The sequence below is a fragment of the Lonchura striata genome, chromosome 20, assembly GCF_046129695.1.
Source record: "Lonchura striata isolate bLonStr1 chromosome 20, bLonStr1.mat, whole genome shotgun sequence".
NCBI lineage: Eukaryota > Metazoa > Chordata > Aves > Passeriformes > Estrildidae > Lonchura > Lonchura striata.
Window position 1 is genome coordinate 10,741,931 of NC_134622.1, and position 27,278 is coordinate 10,769,208.

General features: G+C 49.4%; 1 protein-coding gene across 11 annotated transcripts in view; it reads right to left on the bottom strand.

Annotated features, from left to right (window-relative positions):
- Positions 1-3,068: 3,068 nt before the first annotated feature.
- Positions 3,069-27,278, bottom strand: part of MSI2 (musashi RNA binding protein 2) — a 199,343-nt gene continuing 175,133 nt past the window's right edge. Inside the window, exons 11-15 of one of the 11 annotated variants that reach the window (XM_077787594.1) lie at positions 23,905-23,967; positions 22,564-22,590; positions 7,141-7,295; positions 5,384-5,461; positions 3,069-3,303 (exon numbers count right to left, since the gene is read on the bottom strand). In XM_077787594.1, the coding sequence (XP_077643720.1) occupies positions 5,420-5,461; positions 7,141-7,295; positions 22,564-22,590; positions 23,905-23,967 (287 nt within the window). In that variant the 3' untranslated portion in view covers positions 3,069-3,303; positions 5,384-5,419. Of the gene's footprint in view, positions 3,304-5,383; positions 5,462-6,898; positions 7,350-20,214; positions 23,968-27,278 lie in introns of those variants that run through there. The other 10 variants (XM_021533023.2, XM_021533021.2, XM_021533020.3 and 7 more) reach the window with 10 other exon arrangements.

The window sequence follows — 27,278 nt, forward strand, 5'->3', positions numbered from 1 at the left end:
CACTTTAATCAAGCCGATCACAAAGGACTTTATGGGAAGGGGAGGTCCCAAGCCCTGGTGGCTCCTCGGGAATGTCCCTGTGTTTGGAACTGGCCCTTGGGTGCCCAGGACACCCAGCGTGGCTCGTCCCAGCTGGGAGATTGGAGCAGGGCTGGGCACGGGGCTTGGAGCCCCTGGGACAGCGGGACGTGTCCCTGGTGGCACTGGACCTTCAGGGTCCCTCCCAACCCAAACCACTCTGTGATGCCACCATCCTTCGCTCCCTCCTGGGCTTGACTAAAACAAAGGTGGAGCTGAGCCTTTGTGCTGAAAAATTTACAAAAAAACCCCAAACGAACGAAGGGAAAAAAAAAATCCTTCAAAATTGATTTCTACATGAGTGGGGACTAACGTGAACCTTAGTCTAGGTAGCCACATCAAAACATCTTGGATTCCACGACATTTGTGCTATGGGCCACTGGGACTTCTCAAAAGGTATATAAACATCTAAAACATATTCACACAGATTAGCAATTTCTTCTGAGCATTCTTAAAAAAATATGTTTTTTTTTTTTTCTCTTAGTAAAATCGTTTTAATATACCGTGCCTCCCTCTTTTAAAAAATAAATTAAAAAAATCCAGTTTTGCATATCTAGCATTAGCATTTAAGGTAGTATGGCACATCCCCTTTCCAAAGTCATGGGTGGGGATCTACAAATGCCTTAAGAGTTTGCCAGCATTTTAAACATTGTGAGACCTTTGGTTAGTTGAAACCGCATCAGATCAACAAAAGAAAAAAAAAAAAAAGAGAAAAAAGCACAGAAAGAAAAAAGAGAAGAAAAAAACAAATAAAGGAAAACCTTCCCAAAATTATTAGCATTGTTTTTCTTAAATAAGAGAAAGTTCTATCCTTACTGGTCCTAAATCTGAATAACTACATCTAAATTTTTAACCTTAATTACGATACACCTACCAATATGTACTAGAAGAGGAAGAGAGAAAGAGGGGGGGGAAATTCACTACACTACCATCAGGACAGCACTCTTACAAGATAAGCCATTTTATACACTATTAACATACAACAATGATCAACAAAGAATATTCTATGAGGTGACAGGGAATGGAGAGGAAAACCAACTGGTAGTACAGTACATCATCAACATTGACAAAATAGCAATAAAAAATTCCCTGACGGCACACTGAATCGCAGGGAATTTGGTTCGTAGTATTTTTTTTTTTTTACCTTTTTATTTTTTAAAGAATTCGGTTTTATTTCTTTTATTACTTGATCAAGTCTCAATATTTAAAAAGCGTCCAGCATTTTGCTTAAACCTGGTTGTTCTGAAATAAGAAAAAAACCTAAAATATTACATAAAAAGCATGATTTTTTTTAAAAACAAGAAAAACAAGGTTTCTCCTTTCGGTTAGCAGTATGGTGCCTTGTTTTGTTAAAGATGCCTTGCTCTACCTTGTCTATTGAATGTCTACATTAGTCTACTTGTTAGTAAAATTTACAAAAATAGGAGTGCAGCAGCTCTTTTTAACAAATGTCGCATTCAGTGTCTTATACTGGCTGTACCTAAAGTACCAAATTTATAAACGTAACAATTTAAAAAAATATTAATAAAACTTGTCAATATTACGTTAAAAAAAGAAGAAATATATCCACACTACAGTATGTTCTTAATGCCACCTACCATGTTGTACTTCTAGTTTGCTGTTGCAGGCCTATTTACCAATATTAAAAAAATTAAATTAAAAAATATCCTTCATAAGTTTCCTCCCCCAACAGAGGACCATATATATAACAGCCAAATATTAAACATGTGCAAATAGGAAACTGTCAGTTTTTCCCCTACCAGTCACAGTGCAATGATGTTTTATACTTTATTTCTTTTAAATTCTGTTTACAACTACAATAAATTAAAATCTTCCGTTGCTTCTAGGGTGAAACTTGTAGCACTGAGGTATTCCCAAAAAAAAAAAGAAAAAAAAGAAAAAATAACTCAAAACCAACCGAAGTTGCTTTCTAATTTGACAATACAGAAAATGATGGATAATAAAGGAAACCATGCAAGCTGGACGCTGCTCTGCCCACATGGGGTGCCCAGAGCAGCTGAAATGACTGGACAGCAAGTTGATCTAGTTTAAAACAATGACTAAAAAAAAAAAAATCCAAAAAAAACCACCAAAATAAAGGTATGCTTTGAACCGTAAATGTGCTAAGTAGGAAAAATCGTAGCTTCTTGATCAGTTTTGGGAAAAGCAGGTTTTAAATTAAAATAAAAATACCACTAGACTGTTCCTTTGCAAGCTGTGCACGTCGGAGGTGAAGCTGCTGGGATGAGCTGGGGGGTCCCAGAGCGTCACGACCCCCCGGGCCAGCTCCGGCAGGCGCTCCGAGCTACAGCTTCCTTGTCTTTGTCATCCATTTCCATAGAGAAACCGCCTTAGGCTGACTCCGTCACAAAAATAGGTTTGTCTTTCTCTTTCTTAATAGTTTCTATGTAGTTAATGGAATTGTATTTACAGCATTTTATTATTTTTTTCTTTTTTTTTTTTTTCCAGAAGTCGCGATTTCAAAAAACCTTTATATCACCTCTTTCAACAAAAAAAAGCACTTATATAGAAAAAGGACGCGCAAAAAGTTTGTCGCCCTCGCCTTATTGCCGAAAATAGAGAGAATTAGAGGAACCAAGACGCCACAAAGGAAAAGAAGGGCCAGAGAACCTGTTGCTCCCCCCTCCCCGTGCCCTGCCAGCCCCCCGTGCTGCGCCCGCCGCCGGCTCCGCTCCCCCCGCGGCCGAGGCTCCTGTCACCATCTCAGCATCCTTTAAGCAACAACAACTACGTAAAACAGAAGGGAGGAGGAGGAGGAGGAGGAGGAGGAGGAAGGGAGGTGGGAAAGAAAAAGCAAAAGAAACCCCTTAATATAACAGTTATACTATGGTTAGGCTCTCGCTACATACACAAAGAATTCTGACTACGTGGCTACGAGACTATGTCAAAAAGGCTACGAAAAGATGTGGGTTTGGAGAGGTTTAAAAAGAGGGGGGGGAACCCATCGAGAAAATAAAACGAACAAGAAATGGGTTTTATATACATACTTTTAAAGGCTGTTGTTTTTATAGTACAGCAGATTCATGAGATGATGAGAGAGATTTTAAACAACCCAAGTCCTTCGAGTGCCACCTCCAGTTTGCGTTGGCGGTGATGGTGATGAAGATGATGATGATGATGTAGTGCTCAAAGTCTGACGAGATCACCCAACCGTGGGCCCCTTCAGAAACTTCGCCCTGTCTTGCCTGGACATCCAGAGAGACTCTGTGTGGGGAGAAGGTGGACACGGACACGGAGAGGCACAGTTAATTGAGGTCGATGAGGATTTTTAACAAAAATACCCCAAAGTGTTTGCAAACACTTTGCAGCCACAGCCTGCCTCATCCACCCCGAGGGAGGATGCTGGAGTGCTGAGCTGTTCCCAGGACAGCCCCCGTGGAGAGGGGGTCTCATGTGTTCCCTGCTCTTATTTCCAGTTTAGGAACAGTAAAGTGTGAGTTGATGCACGGCCGGGACCAAAGCGGCTCCTCAGGCATCTGTTACGCCGTGAATTCACACGGCTTTGGGAAAATGGATTTCTCTGAAGTACCTGCAAGGTGACAAGTTCTACCTGGGCACACTGAGGCAGCCAGGATTTATTTTCTACAGCCTCCAATGCTCTGTCCCTGCCAGTGCTTAAAGCTGAGATATATGAGGTAGAAAAGAAATATAAATATTTAGGGCACCGGCTCTGCAGGCAGCCGCTCACGGGGATGATGGCCAGGAGAGGATGCTCCCCGATGACCTCCAAAACCCATCCCCAAGCAGCTGTGCTGGGGTGAGGTCCCAGCAGCATCCTGAGGGCTGTGGGAACCGATCCCTGCCCCGGGGACCTGCAGCTCAGCCAAATCCTGCCCTGGGGATGCCAGGACCAGCCGCTGCCGCAAGCGTTTCAAACTCAGCGCTCCTTGAGGAATTAATAATAAGGCTCATTTCCTCCTCTCAAAATCCATTTTAATTAGTAATGAGCAACATTAAAAGCACTTTGTTTTGAAGTCGTTAATGGTTTGAGTCTCAACACTGGCCAGTAAGTGATGGCTGCAGTGATGGGCTGTGCTAAGTGAGGAGTGATTACAGCCCATCAATCTGGCGGGGCTGCCGTCACCGCGCGTTATTAGCCTGACTTATGATGTTCTGCTCAGCTCCAGCTGGCCTCGGGTACCACCTCACCATTCCAGAGGCTGGCGGCCCAGGAAACGTGAAGGATGCTGACAAATTGATCGGCGAGCAGGCCCTGCTACGTGCAAGTAATAGCTGGGATTAAGCAAGAGTGCTTATGGCACTTTTCCCCATAAAAAACACTCCTTGGTGGAGCAAATCAATTGATGGAACAATTTCAGGTAATCTTGGGGGTGTGTGTGGAGATGGAGAGTAAATAGAGACCCCCTTTATCCACTAGTGTTTAGGTATAAATCTATTTTTATGTAGTTTAAAGTCTCCAAACGTTTTCCACAGTTCCCAGCCCCTTGACTAACTTTAATTCTGATTTCCTAGACTGATTTTTGAACGTAAATGATGTGACATTGATCATGTAGTGCTGGGCAAGAGGCAGGGAAATAAAATCTGTCGCATCCGTTCCATCTGCCTGTCCGGGCTCAGAGCTCTGGAGGCAAACCCATGCCATTTAATTGGGATAACTTCTGTTTTTCATTGCATTTTCTAATCTATTCCATGCCGAGTGTTAAGAATATTTGTTTGCAAAGATGAATATGCCAAAGGCCAAACAATAATAAAAAATAAAAATTAAACATTTAATTAACTCGAGCTTAGTTCAAAGGGTAGGAAACTGGCAGCGATCCAGGGCTGTGGTGCTCAGGTAATGCCTTTAATTTAATTTGCTCAGGTTTAATTTTTTTTTAATCTTGATAATTGCTCTATGGTTACAAGTTACAATGTTATCTTTTAGCTGTAATATTTGGAACTCCACTTAATTAAGAATGATGGTTTCTCAGGAATAAAGCAGTGGCTCAGCTATTTTTAAACCAGTGCGCTGGGAGCAGATCTCTGATCCCACTGGGATTCTGGCTGCTGGCACTGGGGGTGATTCCCCACAGCTTTCTGGGTTTTCTGCCTCTTCAAATTATTGCATGAAGCATCATGAAGATGGAAAAGTGACTTTTATTTTAGCTTTGGATCTGTCTTCCAGTTTCCAGCCCGTGAGGTTGATTCGAGTAACACAAATCACAGAAAGGAATGATTAAAGGCCAAGGAAAGACGAAATGAAGATAAAAAAATTGTTCACTTAAAGTAAATATAGGGGAGATGGTAGTTCAGCACAAAGTACAAATGGGATATACTGTAATACCTCCAAGTGAGATGGCAACCAACCATGTGTAACGTTTCAATGGTATCCATTTGTAAAAGCCGTTGCAATCAAAGGTCCCTAAAATTGTACAATTGTTAAGTTCATCAGTGCTCTATACATGGGAACAGCTGATTATTAATTTTGCCAAGAAATTATCAAAGGACTTGAAAGACTGTGTTGCCAGCATGAATAGGGATTTCCAAGAGCTGTTCTGGTCACCAGGTGTGCTCAGCCCTGTGGTCACCTTTCCAAGACCATCATCTTCTCATTCCCCCAGGTGCAAAAATAAGCTTTGGGGTTCTCCCTTCTTTATTTTTAAACCAGGGTTAGTAAATGGGGAGTGTTAAATGAATATATATGTAATAAAAGCTACGGGATTCTTTGCAGTTATTGGGGGAATTAAGAGGCTACCAATCTGCAAGTCAATTATAAAATGGTTCTTTGGGAAGTGTTAGTGCAGACAAATCTGGATACCCAGGCTTGGACCTGGTGTCGTTTCACTTGAAAAATCGGGATGTTGCTGATACAAAAGTGCCCAAGTTTTCAAGCACAAGCAGGTTTTTAGGTGAAAAATGGAAATAAGAGATGTTGTAAGTGGCGAGAGGTGGCAATTTGAATGGATGTAGCTCCTTGCAGAGCAGCAATATTCCATGTTTGTGCTAGAATTGATCCACAGGGATTGTCAAATCCATGGTGTGACCATGGGAGGGGCAGGCCCGGGATGGGAATTGAGCACACGGGCACAAAGCCAGGCAAAGGGTTTGTTTGTCTTTTTTGCAATAAAAATAACAGCTTCGGGAGCTTTGTCTGCACTACACTCAGGGAGAGAAGTTCTCCTCTCGGTTTGAGGGAGCTTCGGGGGAGCCTCTGCACTTCCTCGTTGTCCAGGAGATAAAAGCAGCTCTGGCCTGCGCCCCAGGAAGGGCAGGAGCCTCGCTGCAGTCTGTGCTGGGGGTGCCAGCGGGGCAGGCCAGCCCCATTCATGCTCACACACAGGTGACACAGCCAGTGCAGCCTCGTTAAGCCAATCTCTGCCCTCATTAGTGCGGTCGCAGCCCCTCGGCGGCGTTAGGAGGCACCTCCCAGGGACCCGCGCCCGGCGCGGCCCCTCGCTCGGAACCTGCGGCTCTCAGCGGCTGCCGGGGACGCCAGGACAGGCCGGGAGGGACCCAAGGGTCAGCAGACAGGCGAAGAGGAGCAGGACATGTCCTGTCCCCTGCTGGGGGTCCCACCACCCCAATTAATGAGCTGATTTTGCTCGTTTCATGGGAGCAAGGATTGTTGTTCTGCCTGCCAAAGGGTGCAGCAGCCAGGAGGGGTAGTTGGGCTGATGTAAAGCCCATATGGACAAGCAGGTATTTAAATCCCATATTTATGAAATATTTCTCTTTGAGACAGGTCACGTCTGGCTGCGGATGGCTCCAAAGGAGTGTTTGCACCAAGAGACGTTCAGGTTGGACATTAGGACAGAATTTCTTCAGTGTGAGAGTGCTTAATCCCTGGAAGGGGCAGTGGTGGAGTCCCCATCGCTGGGAACACGGCAAGTTGTGATACAAGGCTCACAAGGGCCGAGCGGTCAAAGGCTGGACTCGGTGATTCCGGAGCTTTTTCCAACCTTGACGGTTGCAGCTGGATAATCAGCGCTCAGCCCCGAGCTGGCAGGTCCCAGGTTCCGGCAGCGAGGAGCCCCGCGGCCGCGGGGCCACCACCACCCCACACGCGCAGCCCCTCGCGCAGCCCGAGCCGCCGGTACTTACGGCGATGCCGTGTCCGAAGCCGGAGCCCGGCTGCGGGCTGGCGGCGCTTATGTAGTTACCCACGCCGGAGTCCTGGCTGGCCGTGCCGTAGAGATCCGCGACGGGCCCGGGGCTGTTGGCCCCGGGGAAGCCTCCGGGCCGCGCTGGGTTGGAGCCTGCCGGGGAAGCGGGTGCGCCAAAATTCGGTTGAGCACTGTAGCTATTCAAGACTGGTGTGCAGAGAATAAAGCTGGGTATGAGGCCAGACGCCGGGCATGCACCGGAATTACAAAGCCAAACACCAGAATAAACAGCCTAGGCCCAATTCTAACACTTAACCAAGGCCATGCGAGAGGAGAGCAAGTACTGGAGAAGAGTCAGCCCGGACTACTACGAAGCTTAGAGCTCCAAAAATATATATATGGATATATATTAAAAAAAAAAAAAAAAAAGAAAAAAAAGAACAATCATTCAACACACTACTGCAACCAGAGACTGGAGGTGCTCATTTTCACCAAATTATCACAAAATATAATAGGTATTTTTCAACATCTGACTTGATGCTCATGCAGTAGTAACAAGTTCTCTAGGTCTGGGCACGCCGAGACAGCATTCACATCCCATGCAAACTACAAAGGAACTAGTTTGAGACTACACATTGTGGTAATATTGATATTAAAATGTTGACAGCAAATAACTTGAATCACGTCTAGGAAAATCGTTTTTTGGATCCATTCGATACTTTTGGAAAAAACCTGCCCTTTTAGATCAGTGAGCTGTAGAAATAGTTCAGTAGGTGATTTTTTTTTTTACTTTAAATGATATGGAATGGAACAGTTTGGATTTTTCTCTTTTAAATATGACCAAGGAGAGTGATGTTTTATTTAGGGTTTTTTTTTTTTTTCTTTTTGATTTGGAGAGCGAAGACCTACCTTCGTCTCCAAAACCATGCTTGGGACATCAACCAAAATTAAACAAATAAATAAAGATCAAAAGCAAAAAAGAATTCCAGAGGGTGGATGACAACTCACCTCCTAATGTGGAAGTAAAAGAAAATTTAATTTTTTTCCTCCCTTAATTTTTTTTTGAGAAAGAAAAACAATGTAAATAAGAATGATACTGAAGAAGAAATTTAGATATTAAAGCATGTTAGATGATCAGGCTTCTGGCATTTCTCACGGCTGCTCTTGGATGCAGAATTTATGAGGAAGAAGTTTCAATGTGAAAGAAAAGTCAGTGGACTGGGAGGAGCTGGATGGAGATGGCTGCGGGAAGCTGGAGCTACACCTGGCTGGTACCTGCAAGGTCCTTGGGGAGCACAGGGAGCCTGCCCTGCCACACCCACCGTGTCCCCACCGTGTCCCCACCACAGGGAGTGCCAGGACACGATGGCCAGCAGGGCTGGACATGGGCCCACCACCACAGCCTGCCCCAAACCCCGCTGGGCACCGACCCCATCGCCTCCACCTCCACCTTCCAGGCTGCCCCTCTGGCTGCAACTGCCCAGGATCTCCACCAGATCCATTAGATCCGACACTAGAATGGGTGATGAGGTCTGGTGGCCTGCAGTGACCCGTGCCCAAGCGTGGACTGACCACAGGGTTCTCCTGGAGAGCAGCTGGAGCCAGCCCCGTGCTCCACCGCAGTGCTGAGCTGGGCACAGGCTGAGCCTCTGCTGCCCGGGCCCCTTCCCCCTGGAGAGCATCCCCAGCTCTCCAAGGCATGACCTGGTCAAGAGGAGCACACCTGGCAGCTGGTGGCTCTGTGGTGACAGGCAAGGCAGTTCTGCACAAGAAAGGATTCACCACAGCTCTGGGCTGGTAGCAGGGGAGGGTAAGTAGGACATCTAAGCTAGCAAGTTCAAAGAAATAAGGCATGAGAGAGTAAACAGATTTTGGACTTCGCTGGCAAACAAAGAGCCTTTTTTTATTATTAAAGATTAAATGTCAAGATAACATTTGGCCTTCTCACTCGTGAAGAAAAATATCCAGCTGAGATGTTCCAAAGCCCTTTATTACTACAAGCCAGCACTTTTCCCCCCTTTTCTTCCCTTTGGTTCAATAAAATGGATGTGAATTTTCCTGCCAAGTCACACAGAAAACCCAGTTGGCTGCTCCGAGTGACAGCGGGACACGGCATGGCCAGGGGCATCCCGTTAGTAAAATACTCCTGCAAACCCCACAGCAGCACCAGGAACCTCCAGAACAACCAAACGAGGAACCCCAGAGACTCTCTGTGCCCCCACAGCCCATATCCCACCCTGGCCACTCTCATTTGCCTCTCTTAAGACTGGAGGTAAGGCTTTTGCACCTGCAGGAAGAGCTGGCAGGGGGTTGGTTATTCAGGTGGGGAGTGAAAAGGAGATTTTTCATCTACTGACCAGGGGTTCAACCCTCCACACTGCTCACAGGAGGGAGAGGGGCATGCCAAAGGCTGCTCCACTGCCTGGGAAGTGCTGTGTGGAGGCTGGGATGCCCTGGCACCTCTCCACGTGGTGCCTGAAAAACTCCACAGAAAAAGCTGGAAGCTTTTCCAGAGCCAACACTTCGCTCCAGACCCTACAAATGAAACAGAAAGCTCCCATAATTAGCCCCTGCTCAGCAGCCTCAGAAAGCTGTATTTAAATTATTTGCTCAGCCATGCTAAGTGTTTGTCTTCTTCCAGGAGCTCAGGTGAGCTCACCTGGAGCCAGAGGCACCTTTACCATCACAACAGCAAAGGGACCCTGAACCACTTCCCCAGCTAGTGAATGTGTTCTGGCAAGAGCTACCTGGAAACAAGTCTGTTTTACACAAACCTGGAGTACCCTGGGATTGAAAGGAAGAAGGAAAAATGCCTGCAATCCTCTAGACTCCAGATACTGCATCACTAACAAAAGTTAACACATTTTGGAAACCTGTGTCCTGTGACAAAATTCCTGATGTTGGAGGTTGTCAGGAGTTGTCCAAGGGAGCACTGACATTAACTCCTCACAGGCTGGAAGGAACTGGAGCCTTTCCCCTGGCCACCAACATCCCATGGCAAGAAGAGGAGCTGGGGCAGATGTCTGGAAGCTTGTTGCTGCAGAACTGTCAGGGCATTGTGCTGTCCATGGAGGGGAGGGCACCAGTGGCTGTGACCTGATGCCAGGAGCAGGAGGGTCCCAGCAGGGACCTCAGACCCTGAGCTGAGCAGGAATCCCTGACTCTGGATCCACCAGACTGAATCAGCAGTGACGGAGGGCTGGCAGGGCCATCGTCTCCCCTTGCAAGAACTGCCAGCACTCAGGAAGTCCTGGCAGCAAAGGATGGATTTCAGGTCCCATTTCCCAAGCAAGCGCACAGGAAGCCATCCTGCAGCGGGTGACTTCACAGCTCTGAGACTGTGCCTAAGCACCTCCAGCTCAAAGGCACCCTCTATGCAAAATTCACAATCCCAGGCGTCCCCAGGAAGCCCTGTGATAGATCAAGGTCGGGAGAGATGTGCAAAAGATTAGATGTGCTTCTAAGTCACAGCCAACCACCTTTCATCTTCAGCCCCAGCCATCCTCCATCCTCTGAGCTCCTTCCTGCGCCGATGGAGATCAAGGGCCAGCAGCCAGGAGCTCTGGCAGTGATAGAACAGGACTAATGTGTTGCTTGCTTCACTTTGAATTTGCTGTGGTTTTCTTACAGAAAAGGCTCCGAGCCTGTGAATTTTGATCAGCAGGTGAACGTTTGCCTGCAGGCCAGAGGGACAGGCTTTGGGGAGCCTCAGGCTTACTCTGCCCAGTGTTACAGTGGCTTGGGGAGCACTGAAAAGCAGTGAGGGAATGTGAGATGGGACACAGAATGATATAAAAAATGAGGGTTCATAAAGCAGCCCCAGCAGGTTTTTTCAGTGCCAGTATTGGTGCTGGTGGAGTTGGGAGCTGCTGTGCAGGGCTGGCACAGCAAGAGCTGGACCTCTTCAGGCAGTGAGGCTTTATTACCAACCCATCCTTCAGCAGAGCGCCTTTATCCCCATTTAACATGCGTGTGAGCTGCTCCTCCACGCTCAGCCAAGTGCTTTATGTCAAGGAGCCAAGAGCTGGAACCCAAAGCAGGCTGGCAGCCCAGGCTGAGGCAGGGGCAGGAGGCAGGGCTGTGTGTCTGGAGCCTTCTCCTGCAAACTGCCACGCTCACGCAGACCCCGCTCGCACGTTCGTCTGTGCTCAGTGAGAAAGGTCAGCGCTGAAAGGTAAACTCTCCCTCGATGAACTCTTGAGAAATTCCTAAATCAAGATTCCTGCTGACATTTGCCTTCAGAGCAGCGTTACGCTAACGAGGACCCCAACGCTGCTTGGCCTGGGAAAGCACGAGCTGGAATCCCACCCAAATAAACTCCATTCAGCCAGGAATGATGAAGGGGAAGAGGAAGGGAAAAGGAGAAGAGACGTGAGGATTTTGACATTACTGTCCCACAAGGGGAGCTCACATGGCACTGGGATGACAGTCAGGCCCTTAGGGACTAGTAAATGGCACCTGATGACAAAAAACCCACTTAGGCACCACTAAAATATACTGTATTTCAAAGGAAACAAACCAGGGGCAATCTGGACAGAGGACTAAGACAGACACTGCATGGGGACCATTGTGTCCTGCACACAGCCCACACGGAGCTTTGGTGACACCCTTCCCTCTCCTACAGCACCAAAACCCAAACACTTAAACACCTCTGCAGGGGACTCATAACAAATATGAGTATTTTAAAATCTAGAAAAAATCCAGGTGAGGAACAGTGCAGAATGTGTGTCTGCCTTCCCTGCTACAGTGCACAGGTGAAGAAATTCTCATGAGGGACAGAAACAACCCCAATTCACTGGATTTTTGAGCAGAGGAAGGATATTCCTCATCTCTGGGCAGCCATGCATGGGGATGAGCAGCTCTGCAGGGACGGGGGAGCTTGGCACTGTGGGGTTAAAGTAAGAGTAAGATTCACTGATTTTAGAAGTCTTTTCCAACATAAATGATTCTATGATTCTCATCAGAAATTCATTTTTCATCTCCTGTCAAGCATATCCTACAACCAGAGCTGGTCATCTCCAGCCTTTTACTCCTTCAAAACCCTCCTTGTTCCTGCCTTGTCCCACTGCCCTCAGGGTGGATTCCTGTACAAACATGTTTCTTCACAACTTGTTGATCCAGTGCTGTAATTTCTGGATGACTCTCTCATCTGCCATAAACAGCCACGCACAATTTGGCAAGCATTTCTACCATCAATGTTTATGATAATAACTAAACGTGCTTGAAAGCAGCAGGAAATTTTCAATATAACTATCATTAAGACAAAATGCTTTAAATCAAAGCCATTACCCACCACCAAGACTCAAAGCTCACAAGATTAGTGTGTTTTTCTGTCGTTATGAAAAATTCATAGAACATGCTGCAAACATCATCTTCAGCTCGAAGGAGTAAATGATATAATAACACTGAATGCTGCTGGCAGGGATGGGAGCAGGCAGGGCACAGGGGCACGGGGCAGGGCACTGAGCAGCCCAGGTGGACAGGGGACTGCCCCACAGCCTGGTGGCATTTCATTTCAAAGCCAGGTTGGAGTAACCAGCTGTAGTGCAATGTGTCCTTGCCCACAACATGGGGTTGGATTAGATCATCTTCAAGGTCCCTCCCAACCTGACCAGCTCTAGCAGCCTGTGAATTCATGAATTTGAGTCACTTGGCTCCATTTACTGCTGGATTTTAAGAGAAGACTGTCACAGAAGGAGCATCACCTGTTCCCAAGCATCCCAGCCTGCTGTGCTGCCTCTGCAGCCACCCGAGCACAGCCTCTGCAGAGGACACAGAGCAAAACCACGGTGAGTGGCTGGGGACAGTCCCACCTTCCCTGGGGACCTGAGTGTCCCCACGGCAGCGCTAATGGCCACGCTGTCGCACGCATGACTAACAGAGCAGCGCTCGCAGCGTGACGCTGAGACTTTAAATAACCAGCACAACTTCAGCTCCGCATGCAGATCTTACATCATTAGTGCTCAGAGCCTTATAAATATAATTAGCAGCACTGCACCCATGTTACAGATCGCTTGGCCAAAGCTAATTCTTTGTGCAGTCAGGGCTGAAGTTAATGGGAGTTTGTACCTTGCTTTTCAGAGCTGCTAACAACCAGAATGTCATTTACCCGGGACTGGATGTACAAATTAATGCCAGTCTGAAATAAGACATCGGTGCTCCTGGTTCTCAGTGGCCTATTCAGGCTGCAGGAGTGCACTGGCACAGCACTGAGAAAGAAAAGCTCATATTCAGGCTCTTTTTTTCTATCCCAATCACCTCACAGAGCTCCAGACCCCTTCCTTTGTGGTCAGGGTGAGGCACTGGAAGCATCGTTTCCTTGTGTCTGAGCTTTTATAGAGCCTGGGTCAGTCGGAGGCAGCGCGTGGCACACCTCGAACTCGGATCAATGCCCCAGCTCACAAACGTCTCAGAAATAATGAGCTGGAAACACACAGATATTCTGGAGAATAACAAGGTACAAACAGCTCCCAACTCGCTGGAAGCGAAACTGGGAGACAAACCACAAAAACAAACAACGCCGGCGTCACGACGAGAGCTGCCATGTTGTACATCTCTCATGGGGACCTGCATCCCTCTGCTCCTGCTCTTCCCAAGCACACTTGAAAAGCAAACTCTGTTTCTGAGAACCCCATGGCAGACACGGCTCCTCTGCAAGTATGAAGAGCTACAGATGACAGCTGGCTCAGTCTTGACTGGAAAATCAAACGCCAGAGCTGTGCCTTCCCTGTCACCCCGACACACTCCGTAATGGGGAGCAGCCAGGCTGCCCCAGGTTCTGCCTCCCCTGCAGCTACACTGGCCCTGCAGGGAAAAAGGAAAATACAACAACTGTCGGGCTCATCAGCAAAATAAGTGGTGATGAGGCTGAGGCACACTGAGATCTGCCCTAACAAGGTACTGTTTGTACATTATTTTCTAGCTGCAGTCACACTTTCAAAGGTTGCTCTGCGGCTGCAGCCCCTTCGGAAGCGGCTTCACACATCAAAATACCGCAGGGTAATGACAGCAAGCGGTGGGTGGTGAGCTCAGCAATTACGGCTGAAGTGAGTGGGAACCCGGAGGGAGGGCTGAGTGCTGCCCACCTTCCTGGAGCTGGGCACTACGGGGTGATAATGGCACCTGGGATCCTGTGCCAACTGCTCCTGCTGCAGCCTCAGTGTCCTCCCACCACGCTGCTCCTCCAGCCCAGCACGACACAAACCAACTGCTGAACTACCTGAGGTGAGCCACGAGCAAGAGCTGGGCAGCTTCCACAAGCTTAGGCAAGATAAAAATTCACCTGTTTTACAAACCCACTGCGGCATGTGAGTCCCTGCTTCTACCAAGTACTACACTTAACACATCCAAGGCATCCACCACATCTGGAAGCTGCTGATGTGCGCCAATTTGCAGAAGACACAAAACTCAGTGTGTTCAAGCCCAGCTGTTCTAATTCCTGCAGTTATGCAGCAGGACAAATAGCTGCACTTTGCAGCTCAGCTGTAATTTTTTGCCAACGATCAATATTTATTGCCTAATCCCATTTTCTGTGGCGTGCGTTAGTGGTGTCGCTCGCGCGGGGCCGAGTGCGACACGGAGGCCACACAAAGCTCCGCTTGTAGGAGCTGCAGTCAGGGAGCCAACTCTTGTCACAGCCTTACAAAAGGATTTCCTCTCGAGCAGCTCATCTTTAATCATTATAAAAGCACAGAAGTTTAATCCATTTTTGATGTAAGCGCTAATAGCTTTGTGTCCTTGAAGTTCAAAGTGGTCTTCGTGCATGTCGCTAATTAGCCGAGCAAGCAGCCATTCAGCTTCCTCTCATGTTTCTAATTAGATCCTTAACAACAAACAAATGTCGACCTTACAAAGGCTCTGCTACGATTCCCTCCATTAGTTAAACAGTTTGGGAGGGATGCTGTTTGTGCATCCACAGCCCCCCCAGCAGAGCACTCAGGGCTCTGGGCTGGGGTATTTGCCCTTTGGAGAGGTTCTGCCTTGCTCATGGTGTATTCCAGGGGTGCTGAGCAGCCCAGGATGATGCAGGGAGCAGGTGACCACTCATCAGCCCCTGCCCCAGTCCCAGCTCTGTTGGAACTCACAAATAAACCAAAGGGGCAAATAAATGCTGTCCTGTTAAGTCAATTTCCTAACTGGTTCCTGCCAATTTTACTGGTTTTACAGCTAATTTAGGATGTGATTAACGTTTACATACCTCACACAGTCACAGAATGATTTGGATGGGACCTTAAAGCCCATCCAGTGCCACCCCTGCCATGGGCAGGGACACCTCCCACTATCCCAGGGTGCTCCAAGCCCTGTCCAACCTGGCCTTGGATGCTTCCAGGGATCCAGGGGCAGCCACAGCTTCTCTGGGCACCCTGTGCCAGAGCCTCCCCACCCTCCTAGGGGAGAATTTCATCCCAATATCCAGGCTAAAGGTACAGTCATCTTTTTACTTCACATCAAATGCTAGGGACTGCTCCTTACACTCTTTTTGTCGATCTGTGTTTGTAACATGCCGTGCTGGAGTCATTTCAGCAGCACCACGCTTGTCCTTGTCTGTGCTCAGGTTCTTGGGCAAGTTTCCTGCTCCAGCCCTGGCATTTATCCAAGGGGGATGAATGAGGACCTGTCAGCACCAGGAACTGCTGCTGGGTTCCTCCCGTTCCTGCGGGCGCTCGCTGCGTTGCAGGCGCTGACCCCAGTGCTGTTCCTGCTGCCTGTGCCTGCACATGAAGCTTTAACACTTATTACCACCCATCCAACTGGCAAATAAGAGCTAAAGCTCAGATGCTGGGATATCACAGACCCCTCTGTAACCGTTTCTCCATTTAAAATGAAGGAAGAGCTGAGCCAGGTGTTGCCAACGCCTTCACCCTACCGAGGAGCAGGAAAGCTGCTGTTAATTTTACCATGGGCAACCACATCTGCATTAATTGTTTACCACAGCCCGGACAGGTCTTTTATTAATATTAATGAGTAAGAGGGAACAAAAGGCCCCTTTATTTTTAGCCTACTCTAATTGCGTAGTAATTACTCATCTACAAAACAAATGAGCCGAACTCCATTGCCATAGCAACAGCAACTCCGGCCTCCCACTGTACCACATTAACTGGCTATCACTCCTGTAATTTGAAATTGAAGCCTTTTGTACAATAACAGACAATACAGGATGAAAATTAAACTAAAAACGGGTCTTTGTTTTGCTGAATAATTCAAGTCATAGTAGCAGAAGGGCCTTTCCTTGGGGGCACCTTCCCTCTGCTGATCCCACGGGCTGGGGGGATGCCCAGGAGCACAGGGGGGTTATCCAGGTAGCAGAAGAGGGGTTCAGCCTGCAAACCCCCAGTCCTGGGCAGCCATCCCCCCTGCAGGAGGCTCTGCACCAGGCAAGCTGCTGCCCAGCACACGGTGCCTGGGGGAGAGCTGGTGGCACCCGCCCCGCTGCTGCCAGCTGACATCCCAATCAGGGTCAGGGCACAGAGTTCTGGGCTCTTTTAACCACCAGGAAGTGTTCAAAAAGGCACCAGCTCCAAGAGTCTATTATTTTTAAACAGCTCAGGTTTATATACCTGCAGATCCGTTTTGCATTCTCTGGCAGCTCCTAACCCACTGTGCTTCTTGAGCTCACACGGAGCCAGATGCACACCAACATCTGCTGCAAGGAAAAACTACTCTCCTCCTCTGGCATCCTTCAATTTCAGAGAGAAGAGAGGGAGAAAAAACATCACTGTAATTATGTATTTACTTTTAAAGCTTTTGGGGAGAGAATCAGCATGAAAATACTGACGTAGTGTGTCAGTCCAATGCGCGCTGCCTCACAGTTAGCAGTTGTTCCACTAATGGGTAGCAGCCTGAAACTGCTGCTGGGGAGGCAAGTTACCCTCAGCTCTGGCAGCACTTTACCTGTTTAGGGATTAAAATGCAGGAGACACCATCCTGTGCTGGAAGATCTCATGCACTGGAGAGCATGTGCTGAAACCCCACTTCAAGCTCTCCAACTTGTCTGCATCTTATGGGGAGCAAAGTCTAATTACAACTGCCAACAGCTCTGTCCCCCAGCTTCTGCTGGGAGAAATGGAATAAAACATGGATAATTGGCTGTGGCAGGGTTTTGGAAGGTACCAAAGTTGTTCCAACCCCATGCCACCTCCCACTGTCCCAGGCTGCTCCAAGCTCCTGGGCACTTCCAGGGATGGGGCAGCCAAAGCTTTTCTGGACAACCTGTGCCTCCCCACCCTCACAGAGAAGAATTTCTCCCTAAATAAAACAGCATGATGAGCATTCTGAGGAGCATTTTCCCATGGAAAATAATTCTCCTGATGGAAAAGACTATTAAAAGTTACTGGCTAAATTTGCTACAGATTAACTTCAACTGCACTTCAGAGGTGGTCACTAATTACACTGGAGATGATTTATCAAGCGCACAAGATTTTCTATTACAAAATTATTGATTAAAGCTGATGTATTTTAACCTCAATAGACTTCAGCCCAGTGCCCTGTCAAACACCGGCCGCAGTGGCCAAGGTCAAGCAGCAGCACCACCAAATTGTTTCATATCTACTGAATTTTCTCCCTGGCAGTGCAGGAAGAAATTCAGTCCCTCATGGATCAAAAAAGATCCAGAAGTGGCATCATACGGTAAAACAAGACACAGGGTTTCTTCTGCCTGGAGCCTGCTCTGAAAAGGACCTGTGGGATTCCCATCCTGGAGCAGCACAGCACTTCTGAGCCAAACAGAAAAGATGCCCCTTTCATCATTAATATTTTTTAAATTTGGGGTATTAGTAACTGCAGGGCTCCCAGTATGTCAGTAAGAAAGCCAAAACCACCCATGGGAAAGTGGGGTGGCTCCTCCAGAGTGCATTCACCACCTGGGGCTGCTGCCTGCCGAGCCTGGCTGATGGAATTCCTGTTTCAACCAGGATGATTTCCCTTGCTCCCACCCCTCCCCGAAGCCCCTGCAGTGTGGGGTCCCTGCCTGGCCACCCGCCGTGCCCCCCAGCACGCGCTGCCTCTGCCAGGGAGATGAGCAAAGGATAAAATCCGATGCAGCATCAACTTCCCAAGGCATCACCCGCCAGGCTCTGTCACGTAATTACTGGCGGTTCCAGCCGAGCGAGAAATTCCAGCCCTCGCTGCTCCCAAGTGGTCCACTTGTTAGGTTCTGGCTTTTGAGATTACATAGCCTGGATTAAACTTTATGTACTTTCATAGAGGAAAATAAAAAAGGGAGAGCAATTCCACCAGAGCCACCGTGCCACAAGGGAAATAGAAATCCCAGATTGGTTCATGGCTGGATCTTTGAAATGCTCCTCCTGAAATCTCCATGAGCTTGTGGCAGCTCCTCTCCCTAACCACTGCCCCCCTTTTTATGGCCATTCATTTGCTAAACTATGAGTAGATTAGATTTTGGAGCACCTTCCTTAGGTGTCAGACAAGGCTTCCTTGACCCCGTGCAATTTATGGCTCTGCTGACTTTCAGGCACACTCCTCACTCCCTCATGTGCTGGGGTGCATTGAATGGGGGCTCCCCTTTCCCTGGAAATCTGATATCCAAAGGGAACCTCATCCCTGCCTTGGCACACCAGTGTTCAGCTCCCTGGCAGCACCAGGGGCAGCTCAGCTCACCTTGCACCGTGCCAGCCCCAGTGCTTGTTTGCTTGATTTACTCAATGTTCTATTAGAGGTAAGGAGCAGATACAAATCCTTAATTACACTGGGAAGCCCATTCTGGATATTTTATTTCCTCTGAAGGCCCTTGCTGCCTGAAGTGCATTAATGAGTGCGTGGCTCTGCCCAGCAGAGCAGGGAGAGGCTCTCACCCAGCAGAGCTGCCTTTGGGGATGGCCAGGGCATGGGGAGGAGGGGAGGGGTGACTACACCAGAGAGGAGCTTTTCTGCTCCCATCAGGATGTTTCCTGACAAGCAGCAAACTAAACAAATAAACCAAAGCCTAATTCGGGATCTCAATTACCATCTGCTGGATTTACTGACTGCAGTGCCATCTCTGCATTTTCCAAGTTTAGCACAGAAACCCAGGCAGGAGAAGCAAAGCCACTGCTGGCTCGTGGCACAGAGGATGAACTTGCCTCGAACTCCTCATGCTGATATTTATGAAATGCTAAATCTTCATTTAAAAATGTTCCCTTAAGCTGGGTGACATGGCAATGAGTACGACCCATCACTAGCTCGGAGTCTCTGTTGCATAATAAGATTTAAGGTTTATGACCTACAAACAATCGCTCGGTGGCTCAGGACAGGCTGCGGGGAGCCGCCTCACACACACGGAATTACTGGATTCCCAAATGGAGTGATTTGCGTGTGGCACATCTGGTCTACGACCGCCAACGAATGAGTCTATGGGCTAATATGGACGAGTAACAGGCTGATGGAGAAACCATGATTGTAAAATGATTTGAAAAATATCTTAGGTTCTTTAGGACACAAAATAAAAATAAGAGAATACAGTTATAGTCAGTGTTTCGGTTCCTAGAGGGGTTAATTTGAATTTAAAAAAAAGTCAGTTTTGCTATCAGCATAAGAGCATGTGCGGGTTCTTGTACAGAGGGTGTAGGTTGCCTACAGCCGGCTTCAATTTAAACTTCCAGATAATGGGATTTAACGAATAGGGCTCTATGGATCCAAGCCATCAGCAGCTCTCTGCTGTGTTATCCCTACACTTTCAATCAGACCAAGGCTCTGCTTTTATCTGCCACGCTCGCTCGCGTTGAGGGTGCCTGTAATATCAACTCGACAATGCATGTTCTACAACTACATCTACTGCTACCAGTACGACTACTACAGTGCATGCATTTAGTTCAGTCCCACAGATACATACACTCTAAGAACAGGCAAAGGGAGATGTGAAATGTTTTACGGGACGACAGGTGTTTTGTTTTTTAAGTAAGGGAAATTAATAAAAAACATCAAAAGAAAGAAAGTGTACAAAAAAATAGAGACATTTCTCAAGAGTTGGTATGAGTCGTTTCTTGAACCGTTTCGTCCGAACAAGCAAAAAACATGCAACCAGCTGCTACTAACAAGAAGCTGGACACTGAGAGAGGATTAATAGGTGTGGACAAACCTTCCCGCTGAGAGCGCTCAGAAGAGTGTTTGAGAGGAGGTGTGCACGTCCGAGTGTAAGAGAGGCCGGAAAGTTTGCCTCAGAGACACCCTCTCTCACAGCAGCCCCAACCAAGCAAGAGAGAAAACAACAAAACATAACTGCTCACACTCACCATCAAGGTCAGTAGCTCACGTTATGAGATTTGTTATAGCTGGCAAGTATAAAGTCCAGTAAGGGGTTGTTGGGGCGCAGGGCTCAAAGGCAGCACTGGCAAGCCGGGACTGGGGCCCAAAATGCAGATGTGCCAGGGGTTGGGGTGGGGAGCAGCCCCTGGTGCCGTGGCACTGCGCTGTCCCACTGCGCCGAGTGCCGCCGGCCAGCTCGGCGGGCAAAGCCTGCCCGAGGGAGCTGGGCAGGGCTGGATTAGGGTGGCCTTAGGGGTTTTGCCTCCAGTCCTCAGGGAGGAACAGTTGGTAGCAACAGGTCGGGAACTGGAAACATCTAAGGCTTGTCAATGAACCAAAGAGGAAGGAACGAAACCCCTCTCCTGCCAAATTTTCCTCGTCTCTCTCTCCTGCCAGATGAACCCCTCCCATGTCAAATGCAAGAGAAAAATGTGCCCCCCCCCCATGACTGTATTTTAAAAAAAGCATTTACACGACAAAAATGTTTTACACGTAAAATATGTCAGGTGGATTCAAAAGAAATGTGACACTGATAGTGAAGTTGTCTAGGAGGAGTTTGCAGCATTCGGACTTTTAACTTTGCTCGTTTTCCGTGGCTCAGGTCCCAATTCATTAAAAAAATACAAGAATGGGTGAGGTTGTCAAAACCAGTGGAGGGACTCGGCAGCACAGCCCCACCCAGAGCGAAGGGATGTGGCCAGACCTCTGTCTGCTGGAAGGACCTCAGCTATCACCTCATCACTGGGATGTCGACTGGGGACGTGATTGATGCCGAGCAGCACGGCCGCGCTCACCCTGCCGGCACGCGAGCAGCGACGCGGGACGTCAATTTATGGTGGCACTGAGCACGGGGACAGGGACATGTCCCTTTCTGCTGGTTGTAGGACAGACCTGCTATGACACAGAAGAACCTGTTTATCTAGCAAGGTCAGCTGGTGACACGCTGCCATAGAAAAAGAAGGGGTGAGGGCAGGGAGGAGGCCCCAAGCAGGTACCTGCACCCAGCAGGCTCCCTGCCGACTCAGCAAACATGCAGGTGTGCCAAGAGGAGGACTGTCACCCCAGGGACAAACCAAGGTGGTCAGTGCCCAGGGGCTTGGAGTGAGAGGGCTGCAGCTTCCTGGGGAGACCAAGACACGCACCTGAAGGTGGATGCTCCATGAGGGTGCTCAGTCTCCGTGCTGGCACTGATGCCAGGAAGGTGGGGAAGAGCCAGCGGGACGGGGCTGGAGAGCTGCTGAAGAGGCAGCAGTGATGGGGACATTGATGCCATGGATTGGCACCAATGCTTTCCAGGAACCTCCTGGACAATGCTTGCTCTGTGCTCTGCTCCAGCAGCCCTGGGCAGAGCTCTCCCAGTGAGCTGGGGGTGGTGGGACGTGCCTGCCCAGGTGTTTCCCAGCTCTTTCCCATTTCCTGGCAGAAAGGGGCCAGTTAGGGCCAGCTGTGCTGTGCTCTGTGCTTTGGACCAGGCACGCGTGAAGGAGGGCTGTGCGAATTTGGGAAGGGAAAACAAAAACCCAACTGAAAAGCAAAGAAGGAAAAAACCCCAGCCATTTTTCTTGTAATGAATCGGGCCCGTACACTGCAGCGCAAGATCGATCGGACTCCACTGCTCCTGGATACAATTCACTACCATTGCTGATGGAGTGGCAAACCCAGGATGTCCCTTCCAGAACCAGCTTTGGATGGAGATGACTCTACGGAAACGCCCCGTTCCCAGACCACGGCTTGGTGCAGATGTGAGCAGGGCCGGAGACAAACCCACCTTCCTCCTTGAGACCTCAGGGCCGGGGCGGGACGGGGGCTCTTTGGATTCAGTTTTGGGGTTTTTGCCAGTTTTGTGCACCAGGCAATTTTGAGGCTTGAAAAGACATTTCCAAACACCATACTGCTCTTTAAACTTGCCAGAAAGGGTGCTGTTAATTTAGGGTTAGATTTAGTTTCGTATTGCAAGTTCAAATCAAAAAACAAAAAAACTGAAAAAACAAATCAGAAAACCCAACGAAAGAGAAACCAAAAAACACTCAAATTAAAGACAAATGATTTTCAGGCACAGAATTGATCAATGCTCAGTTCAGTTGTAATGGGCACCAAAAGCACTCCGATTAAAAAAAATAATAATCAGGGAAGCAACGTTAATCCAGCCAAACCCTCTGTGCCTTGCTAAGGGGCAACTCACCAGGTCTGTTTGCACGTAAAACAAAACCTGAAGGGCAAAACATGAGGAAGAGGCAGAAACAATGAGGTCTGTTTTCCTGGAAGCATATGCAAAAGCAATCTTGGGATTTGTTTGGGTTTGGGATTTTTTTTTTTCCCCCTCTTTGGGTTTGTTTTTCCCCCTCTGTGGCGGGGCAGTAGGAGAAGCTGGAGTTGGGGGATCCCCACAACCAGGCTGGCAAGTCACCCCTTAGGCGCTCTCTACATGCCACAGGATGGAACTGGAACAGAGAGTCCTTTGTAGCCTGCAAGCAGTGCCAGTTTGCATGGAACGGAGTTCTCCTGGTGTCTTTCTCTGGCCTCCACGGCCCCAGGCTCTCGCTGGGCCTGCGCCCACCTCCTTCTCCCTCACGCACTCGGGGCTTTTCGGGAGAGCCTCGAAAACCCCCGGCACTGCCCGGAAAGCCACCGAGAGCCCCCAGCTCAGCCCTGAGCGAGCTGGGAGTGCTGCCAGCCCCGTGTCCTCCGGGGACACGCTGGGACAGAGGACACGGGCCTGCCGTGGGACCCGCGGCTCGCTCAGGGCTGCTCTGAACTCTGCCGCCTGAGCAAAGCGCTGATTCGCGTCCCTAGCAAAATTTAAACCTAAGGCAGTAACGGCAATTGGCAACAATTCATTTCTTTACTTCCCTTAAGGGGAAAACAAAAAGTAAAAAGTTTTCAGGAGGACAGAAGAAAAGCTTTGTGGCTCCTCATGGAAGCAGCGGGGTTGGAGCAGGCAGGGATGGCGAACTGTGAGCCGTGTGCTGGTGCTGATGGCACCGGTGATGCCAGCCCGAGGGACACGGCCCCTCGCCATGGGGGTGCCGTGCTGGCCATGCTGCAGGAACTGACAGCGGCTCCGGGCACGGCGGGAGCGCCCAGAGCTGCTGCCACCACCTCAACCCAACCCCAGCTTCCTGTGAGAAACCAAAACTTTTTTTCCGAAAACACAAATTGATCTTTTTTGGGGTGTTTTTTAGAGCCTCGAATTTAAACCAAACAAACAAATAAACCAACGCAATAAAGGAATAAAGGAAGAAACAAATTGGAATATCTACCCTGGTTTTGGCAGTTCTCATGCCAATCTCCTGCAGGTGCTCCAGCCCCCGTGGCCTCTGCTTGTAGTTTGGGTTTGGGTTGGGATTGATTACTTATTTTTTCCTCTAATTTTTTTTTTGTTTTGATTCATTTTTTTCAGGTCCCCAGGATAAGTGTGAGGAAAATCAGAGAAATGATGGAGAGCTGCAGCCACACAGAATACCGACAGAGCTTTTACCTGACCCTGCACTCTGAGGGTTTGCTCTTCCACGGGCCCCCCTACCTGATCCTCTTGCTGCCGCCACGGCTGCCGCTGCTACTGGTCCATAAGCCGCTGCAGGAAAACCTGGCCGTGGAGAAAAGGAGAAGGGTAAAGACAGAGGCCAGCGGGTACCGCGAGTCCCTGCGGGCCACGGGCACCCGGAGCTCGCCAGCCCGGCTCTCCGTGCCACGGCAGGAACAGCCCAGCCCTGGCCAGGTGCCGCTGCCAGCGCTCACAGCTGGCACAAATCCCCGTGGCACAGGAGGAGTGGGGCTCCTGGCCCGTGGAGCCACGGGGGACAGGCTGGAGGCAGAGCCTGCAGCTCTCGGCTCGTGTCTCCCCAGGAACGGGTCAGCCCGCTCCGCAAACAGCCAGGGAATTATCTTCCGGGCTTATCTGCAAGTGATAATAACCTGCTGGCCTACAGACAGAGCAGGAATGGAAAATATGAGGAGCTCCTCATGTCAGGATCACAAATTTGCTAGGATCAAGCCAAAAAATTTAAATGGATGTGAGGAAAGAAGGAAAGGGAAAGGGAAAGGGAAAGGGAAAGGGAAAGGGAAAGGGAAAGGGAAAGGGAAAGGGAAAGGGAAAGGGAAAGGGAAAGGGAAAGGGAAAGGGAAAGGGAAAGGGAGCTCTTGAAAGCAAACCAGCCACAGATCAAGGAGCTCTATGACATCCCCCCTGCTCCAGGGAACTGAGCCCTCGCAGAAGAATGGAATGCTGCCAGCAAGATTGCTTATTTATTTAATATTCAAAAGATCTGCCAGAGATTCTGACTTTCATATATGTATTTTAAGAGGGCAATGGCAAAGTCCAGGCAATCAGCAAGAACCACAAACCCCAAGGTCAATAACCCCAGGGAGGTTCCTGGTCCCTGGGAGCTCCAACTGCTTCGGCTACCCAACAGGACAAGCCCGGGGTGGCCACCACAATGGAACCTGGCCCTTGAGTGGGCACCAGGACCACGATCACAGCTGCTTTGCAAGGCTGAGGAACCACAGGAGAGCAACTGAGGCACTGAGAAAGAGAAGAGTGAGCCCGAGAGCGAGAGAGTGAGCCCAGCACACTACAGCCCACTACCTTCAGCACTATGGCTCAGCTACTGGGCAAAGAGCAGAGAACTAGGCTACAATAACTCGAAGCTACTTAAAACATCAATCAAAAAAAGACATACTTGCATTTAAATATGGTAATAGGGCTGTTGGAGGGAAAAAAAACACAGCACAGGTAAATGTAGGCAGAGGATCCCCAGGGTGGTGCTCCCTGTGCACACAGAGCAGCACTGCACAGCCAACCCTGGTCCCCCTGGTGAGCCTGGCAGCTGGGAACTGCTACAGCCTCCGTGGAGTGGGATGTGGGGGAAGCACATCCAGACTGGGGGATGCTACAACCAGTGTTGAAGCTGAGTGTTGAATTCCCTCTCAGTGGGGATGGAGCCATCAACCCTGGGTGGGTCCCCTGACACATGATTAAGGCTGGAGTGAGAAGACTTTGGTGTAAAGAGTAAAACCAACCTCCAAAGAGCGAGGAAAGCATCTGCAGGAGAGGGGCTGAGGCCCTGGGGCTTCATTTTCATGCAGAGCCATGTCTGGGCCAAGCTCTGGGCCCTCCCACTGCGGCTCAGGCGGGAGCAGAGCTGGCACTGTCCCCTGTCCCTCCCTGCCCACCAAGAGCCGTGTCCTCAGCGTTCCCATGGCACCTCCACGACCAGCTGGCCACCCGCAGATCTCTCATCTGGAGGCTCCAGGGGCTCCCTAAACCATCCGTACGGGACTGGAGGAGCTGTGGATTTTCCACAGAATAAAATGCCTCTGCCAAAACCAATCAAATACCCTTCAAATCACCAAGCATCCCCTGAGAACAGCACAAAAAACAGGGCTGGAAAGTTTGTTTCTCTTGTTCAGCTGCCAGGGACACTCAGGATCTATTTGAAATGCAGGACAAAAAGTTTTGCCATGCAAAAGAAGAGTGGAATAACAAGGGTGGAGAAGGCGCTCCACGAAAAGAGCCCGAACAAAGGCTCCCTTATTGCATTCCAGTGGACAGATGTGTGAAAAATTAATCCCTCCGCCCCTGAAGAAAGCTTTTATCCCAGTTCTGAGATAAAAGCATCCCTGCGCCGTGGCGCTCCAAACAGCTCGAGCTGCTCGCGCTGTGTGCGGGAGCGCCGCAGGCCCCGCGGGCGGGAGATGGAAACTGGCATTGATTATCGAGATCGGCAAAACCCTCCTCGCTGGTGCACTCACAGCATGGCTCCAGCACTGGAGGATCCCCTCATCAATCCAGCCCGCTGAAAGCAATCGATCCCTGCTAAAATGCCCTTTGCCAGGCACCACATCACGGGCTGGCTCAGCTGGGAGCAGCTTCCCTGTCACTGCTGCTGCGCCACTAATCCTGTGTGACCTCCCACCACTGTGCCTACTCACCATGGGAACTCTGTGCCACCTCACCATGGGACCTCTGTGCCTCCTGACCCCCTGTCACCTCTGTGCCACCTCACCGTGGGACCTCTGTGCCACCTCACCGTGGGACCTCTGTGCCACCTCACCGTGGGACCTCTGTGCCTCCTGGCTCCTGACCCCCTCCGCAGAGGTGGGCAGCTGACACCACCCTGCTCAGCCTGACAGGGATCCCAGCACGGGGCACTGGGAGCACCTCCCAGAGCTGGAGCAGGGGACAAGGAGAACTTGTAGCCAGCAGAATGTGAGAACAGGCCCAGTGCCACTCTTTTCCCTCCGCAATGCCTGGCAAGTGCAGACATCTCCAGGAGACAGCAATGGCACTGGGGACTGCTGCTGTGGGCACCCCCAGGAGCACAGAGGGCTGTGGGGTGTCAGCAGATCCTTGGCTCCCTGTGCCAGCTGCCAACCAGCCTCCCAGCTCACTTCAGCAAGCAGCCTGGAGGTAACTGGTGCCAGGAATGGGTGCCTGGACAAGAGTGTCTCGCAGCCAAGGGGAGCACAGATGGCAGCACCTCTGGATCCCACCCTGGACAATCAGGAGCATGGCCAGCACCAGCCCCACTCCCTCAGAGCTTCTGAAGTCACCTGGAAAATCAAAACAAATGAGGGAGTGCTCAGATCATTCCTGGCATTTATTTAAAGCGCTGATTCCTGCTCAAATGAGCCCTGTGCTTTGTGTGCCCACTGCTCCCAGCTGCCCAGAGGAAACAAAGCCCAGAGCCATTGCAAAGGCCAGCAGTGCCCACTTGAAGCACTGCAATTAGAAGGTATTTTACAATAAACGTTTTGTGCTGGGTTCACACACTGTCCAGGAAAGCCCTGAGGATTCACAGCAATTTCATGCTCTCTCATTGCTCAGAATGAGCCAAAACCAGCCTTCCAAGTGCAATTTTTCACAGATAAATTTTCCTGCTTCCTGCATTAACAGTT